This window comes from Octopus bimaculoides, chromosome 19 (genome assembly GCF_001194135.2).
Source record: "Octopus bimaculoides isolate UCB-OBI-ISO-001 chromosome 19, ASM119413v2, whole genome shotgun sequence".
Classification (NCBI taxonomy): domain Eukaryota; kingdom Metazoa; phylum Mollusca; class Cephalopoda; order Octopoda; family Octopodidae; genus Octopus; species Octopus bimaculoides.
In genome coordinates, this window is record NC_068999.1 from 47398981 (window position 1) to 47405673 (window position 6693).

Consider the following 6693-nt stretch of genomic DNA (forward strand, 5'->3'; position numbering starts at 1 on the left):
TTGCTGGCTCAACTAATTCCTGAAAAAAATACAAATGTGAAAAAGAAAAAAAAAGAATGAATACTTTTTATCTCGGATAATTCTCATTTCACAACCAACACAAATTCACATCAAAAAAATAACTTTAAAGCATCTTTATTGTCCATGCATTGCAGATCAATATTTGGTTTTATTGATCTACAGCAGATACAGTATGTTAACAAGTGGGAAATGCAAATAAAAGCTACAGAGTACCCTCAGAACTGTTAACAAACAAAATGTCTGTTGCAGGAACATAAAAATGTCATCTGTTATAACAGAAGTGATTTGTAGTTTTATTAACAATATTGATAAGAGGTGAAAACATTGATTTTGATTGTTTTTGCAAATAAGAGTGTTTCATTGTAATTAATGGATCAGAAAAGTGCTACAAATAAATGGATAAAAACTCAACTCCAGTATCAGGAGTTCATATCTCCTGCAACTGAACAATACACCCACAAGATGTAGTGTTTCTTAACAGGGAGTAACCATACTTGCAATGTCATTTCCACTCACATAGCTTTGGTTGGTGTTGGGGTCAAAGTAGAAGACACTTGCCCAAGGTGCCACACATTGTGACTGAACCACAAACCATGTGGTTGAGAAGCAAACATCTTACCACATAGATTTCTCAATTTTGTTTCTTTGTATTCTCATTAATTTTGATCTCGTCTGCTATTTAAAAAAAAACAAAATGTCTCCAAAGATCAGTTCACTCGATATGATTAACAAATAAGTTTTAAACAACAGAGACTGGTACTTCTGGTGCTGCGAACTACAGCTCTCACTTGTAGCATAACAAGTGTTATAGAAAGCAGTCTCCTCTATCGCTTTCTCTCTCCAGTGTCTCCAGGGCCAGATCTTCCTTCAACTCGCATTAGTGGGTTCTCAACACTAATGTTATTGCTAACCAGCCATCTTTAAGAAAAGTGTCTATTATAAAAGAATTTCTTCACTAAGCTGTCCACTTGTAGACTCCACTGCCTCTTATCTTTTAGATCAAATATTTCCTGTTAAACCACTCCTGTTACACCACAACATACACTGCAAGATCTCCATCTCTGACCCACATTTTATCAACTCTATTGGACTCCAAGGTTTAAGTTAGGTCCCCTGTACTTTCTGTTTTGTATATGTATATTTATATTTATACTTATATTTATATTTATTGTATATATTTAACCTGTTTCTAATTCCTCAAGAAGTCACTGTTACAAAGCAAAATGTCCTTTCTCTTCTTGTATGCAAAGCGGAAGGCATTGGTCTTTGTCCAGGAGGAAGCCCTTAAGTTAGAAAAATACAAGTGAAGTTGGCTTTGATTCTTCTGGGGTTTGTACATTTGTGTGGCTAGTGGGACAAGAGAGAAAGGAATTCCAAAGAGCAGCATTGTTTAGAATGAAGAACTACATATAATGTTTAGACCAGGCCTGGCCAACTTGAATTACATTGCAGGCCACTTTAATCACAGAAAGGTTTTTGAGGGCTGCTTGTATACTGACAGAATTGAAAGCATTTTGCTTTCTCATACTATTATTACAATAATAAATGAATGATCGTTGATTCAACATGAAATATTATTGTTGCAAAAACAGTAGTATCTTCCTTTTTTACTTTTCATTACAATCTTTTAATTTTTGATAAAATTTTTAAATGTTTGTTTAAACAAATCCATTTCAAGAAAGTATCAAGTGGGCCATGAGATAAAAGTCTGCGGCCCACAGGCCTTAGGTTGGCCAGCCCTGGTTTAGATGGAAGGCAGTAGGAATGCAAGTGTGAAAGATAAAGTATGAGGGTAAAGGAACAAGGTTAACACAACCAGCAAAGATGAGGGAATCACAAACAGCAAGGTGAGGGATACAATACAACCAGTAAGTATGAAGGAGACACAGCACAACCAGCAGGAATGGGAGCAAAATGGTAAAACCAATGGAGACAAAAGAAACAATGCAACAAGTAAATCTGAGAGTGACAATACAACCAGAAAGTAATAAGGTCAAGGCAAGACAATTAGCAAGCAGAGGAAAGATGAGTCCATTATTAAAAAGAGGAGGTAGAAAATGTTTCAGTAAAAGATGATTTAGTAATTATGCAAATGGTTCTCTGATGAATTGTGTCTGGAATGTATGGAATGGAAAGACAAAATGTGTGCTTAGAACAACAGAACTTTGTAGAATGTAGAGCTGAGCTGAAATATTATCCTCTGAAGTCAAAACTAAGTCCTTTTGATATGATGATTGTTATATTTGCTTCAAATATATGAATTGTTACAAGTTTGCCTGAGATTATCAACAATAGGGAGGAGGAGAGTTCAAGTTGGTCGTCGTTCACATGATTTGCAACAAAGTTTGTTTAATCTACCAGGTTACTGGGAGAATTAAATAACGGAAGAGGACTTTTCATGTTAATTAATAAGATATTAGATTTCATTGACTCAAATTACAAGTGACTGGATGAATGATAAAAAGAAACCAGGAGGTGATATGCAAATGAAGCTCAAAATGAAAGTCAATAATGATAATCTTTTCTTCTATGGGCACAAGGCCTGAGGGGGCTAGCCAATTACATCAACCCCAGCGCTTAACTGGTACTTATTTCATCAACTCTGAAAGGGATGAATCTAGTAGATGGAATATATATAATATTATCCCTTAGTGGGTTGGATTCACAACCCCTAACTTTCTTGGATTATATATATATATATATATATATATATCATCATCATCATCCTTTAACGTCTGTTTTCCATGCTGGCATAGGTGGAACGGTTTGACCAAAGTTGGCAAGCAGGAGAGCTGCACCAGGTTCCAGCCTGATTTGGCTTGGTTTCTATGACCGGATGCCCTTCCTAATGCCAAATTACTTTACAGTGTGTGCTGGGTGCTTTTAACATGGCACCAACACGAGTCCCTTTATGTGGCACCAGCATGAGTGCATTTCATGTGGTGCCAGCACAGGACTCTTGCAGGCTCATCCTCTTCATCAGGAGGATGAGTCGTGTTGAGTACAGCATGGCACCAGATATCTCGGTCTTTTGTCATCTCCTCCAAAAGACTAAGTGTCCTCTGTGTGTGTGTGTGTGTCTTCCCCAAATGCCTGACAAGTGTTGGTTTGTTTTTATTTCATGCGCCAGTAACTTAGCAATTCAGCAAACAAAACTGATAAAATAAGTACCAGATTTAACAAAATGAAAAAGTACCGGGGTCAATCTGCTTAACTGAGACCCTTCAAAGCAATGCCCAATCCTTCAAAGGTTGTTGCCCAATGACTGAAACAAAAGATGAACCGAAGTACATAAAACTACAATTTAGAGTACATTAGCCTTTACAGAATTTATGCACAACTAATAAAAGGAGGAGATGAAAGATATAAAACTTACAAGGAATATTTATAGCGCAGGGTATTTTACCAGTGTCCAGTATTTCTTTGGGTTCCCGAACATCAAAGAGTTGAATATCTCCACAGCTAATCAATGCTTCCATATCTTCAAAACAGAGGTTAGTCCATTTGTCATAATGACTGCTACGTCTAAACCATCGGTTGGCTCCTTCAATGGAAGAAACAGGAGATAGCAAACTTACATGATATTTTATTTATATCTATATCTATCTATCTATATATATATATATATAGACACACACACATACAACCACGTGTACATATTTATTATATATATATACACACACAGACATATACACAAATATATATACAAGTATATACACACATATATACATACATACAGACACACACATATTTATATATATATATGTATACAGGTGCAGGAATGGTTGTGTGCTAAGAAGCTTGCTTCCCGACCACATGTTTCCAGGTTCAGTCCTACTGTGTGGCACCTTGGGCAAGCATCTTCTACTACAGCCTCAGACTCACCAAAGCCTTGTTAGTGGATTTGGTAGATGGAAACTGAAAGAAGCCCATCGTTTATATATATATTTAGAAATAATACATTTCTAAATCTCTCAGAGAGATTTATGCAGTAGTGATACGATGAAGTAGTTGTATGCTGTCAACTTAATGTGACAGTCCCCTGAAGGGAATAATACTACTGTTGGTTAGACCTAGGAAGCTGCACCGCTTCCTGTCGGCCTTGACACATTTCCTTCCTGTGTCCTTATATGTATATATAGATATTTGTGTGTCTGCATCTGTCCTCAGTGGATGAAAAGTGTGTGAAAGCCTGCCATAGTGATTGTACATGTAATTAAAAAGGTACAGCCTTGTCACACCAATTCTGCCTGAAATTACATTAAGGGTACATGTGACTGGGCTATACTCAGTCAGTGGGATTTTCCTTAATTTTGGTCACCAGAGTTATTCCATGCATATTCTAACTATTCACATCTTGAAACTAATCTCTAAATAATTGAGCTTCTCTGTACTGTATGCCCCACACCCATCTGTACAAGTTTTCACAAAAAATTTGGAATTACTTTCCAATATGAATTTTGCTCATGAGATGTTTCTTCCAGATTGTTTGGTTAACATTTGAGCTTTGACCAAATCCTTCATCTTTGTGTTTTGTAATTCATTACTCTGTACATTACCAAAGGATTCTTAGACCTATACTATTGTATTGTACGTCCACATTGAGAACAACGTATATTTCTACCTACTTTATTTTTACTGTAAACTGACCACCATAATCGCTTTCTAATGGATAATCGAGTCCTAACTTCTTTCTCTCAAACTAAATTGGAATTTATCTCCTTTTGCGACAGTTTCAAATATGTAAACTAATGTTATCAACATACAGAGTTCCCAAATACAAGTAGTTTAAAAATAACTGTTGCAGCCTGGAAAACTTTGAGCAGAGAACTGATAGACGATCGTCACCTGCCTGCTGGGTAAATTCCTCTCTGAGCCCGCTGTTTCAAGATACATTTAAATATAGTGGAATGTTTCCAGTTTCAAATTTGTTATTTTGCCTAGGTCAGCTCTTATTTACCAGTTCCCTCGTCAAAAATCATTCCGCCTTTCTTGAACACCCTGCCTTCTTTTTCAACAGTTGAAAGGTTTGGCTGTAATTTCTAGCAGGTCGAGCGACCTCATGTTATTGCCTGTACAACGTTTGGATAGACTTTTATTTTATTATTATTCTGAAATTAAACATTTATTAATATATATCTCCAATAATATTCGATTTTTGCACGCCAATATTAATTATAAATGGTTAAACAAGATGACTGCAGAGTTCGGGAGAGGATATCGGGTTGTTCTATAGTTACCCTTGTACATTATTTTATCGACCTTAGGAGATGTAAGCTAAACACTGACCAGCTGTGAACTTGGGACAATGATATTGAAATAATGTTTTTAAAAGATGTCTAAATGGTGCCTCTTTACGACCTCCTTAGCGATGGATGTATTATATTGAGGAGGGAAGAAGACTTATTTACATTCAAATCTATTTAATTATGTTTAACAGCAGCCTAAAATTCTTAATTAAAATCCTGGGTAAAATTACTTCTTCACAGACTTATCAAAGTAAATAACAAGCAGCTGTATTATAAAATATACCCCACAACAACGTAAGTGGTTAGTAGAACTCGAAATTAGAGCGAGGGCAATGTTTTAATTGACATTAATAAAGACTTGTAACTAACTTTTAATTAAACACAAAAGTAAAACAATGACAAGTGAAAACTACCAAATAAATTTTATAAAAGAGACAGTATAGAAATAACCTTTTTATAAAGAAAAGGAGCCGAAACAAGTTAGTTAGCGACTAACCTTGAGTAGAAACAAGGAGCAAGCTGGTGGTGGCCGAGTTTTGTCGGTAAATATTGTTGTTGTTGGCGATGGAATTAAACTTTCTGTAGTTCGGAGAGAAGGAAGTTGTTTTAGTTTTGTATTTATGCTGGGGTAAACGGTATACTGCTGACATTCGGCACCCATTTTGAAGCTTTAAAGTTCTAGCCAAGAATGGTACCAGCCGCAGCTGAAGAGTCGACATAATGATGTGAAGAAGCCAGCGCTTCTGGCCAACACCGATTCCACTTTCTGCCTCGTTTCACGAGAATTTCCGGTGAAACTAATTTTCTCAACCCCGTCAGCATTATGTTGTTTTTACGACAAATATTTCAATTGGTTTTTCAAACCATTTAAAGAACCAAGTGTTTGGGTAATCTGCGATTGTGATTTGTGAAACTAGAAAAATATTTTGAACTACTGAAAATGTTAAGATATTTCTGATGGAAATCGGGACGAAGACGTATCTGTTATGTTAATGAACATGAATTTAAATATAAAACAAGAGCACTCAGAGAGCGCGAAGCTCCGCCAAGGCAACACCAATGTCCTCTCAACGATTAGCCAGAGATGATTTTTAAAATGAGAATATCTGAAATAAACTTGACAGCTCTCAAAAATTAAGTAAAAGAAAAAAACGGGAAAATAATCCAGAATCCTTGTCCGGTACCGGATCGATCCCAAAATCTAATCAGTTTGTGCCAGTCACAAGGCCAAACATCCCTGAAAGTTTCATCCGAATCCATTCAGCGGTTCTTAAGATATTTTGTCCACGGACAGACAAACAAACAAACACGACTGAAACAATACCTCTCTCTGTCTTAGAAGGCAAAAGTAATAAAGAAAATAACTCAAATGGACTTTTGCCATGAATTTAGAGGAAGGTGTAGTGAATGTTATACAAAAATT

The 6693-nt window shown here is 36.1% G+C and overlaps 1 protein-coding gene across 2 annotated transcripts; it reads right to left on the reverse strand.

Moving 5' to 3' along the window:
- On the reverse strand, positions 1-6358 carry LOC106868364 (uncharacterized). Of its 2 annotated transcripts, none has more exons than XM_014913582.2 (3): positions 5767-6355; positions 3398-3565; positions 1-19 (listed from the first exon to the last, which is right to left on the reverse strand). In XM_014913582.2, coding segments are annotated over exons 1-3 (393 nt in total). In that variant the 5' UTR covers positions 5990-6355; the 3' UTR covers positions 1-17. The 2 variants fall into 2 exon arrangements, with proteins under 2 accessions (XP_014769068.1, XP_014769066.1); XM_014913580.2 differs by lacking the exon at positions 1-19 and adding an exon at positions 3231-3286 and having other exon boundaries at positions 5767-6358.
- Positions 6359-6693: the final 335 nt, after the last annotated feature.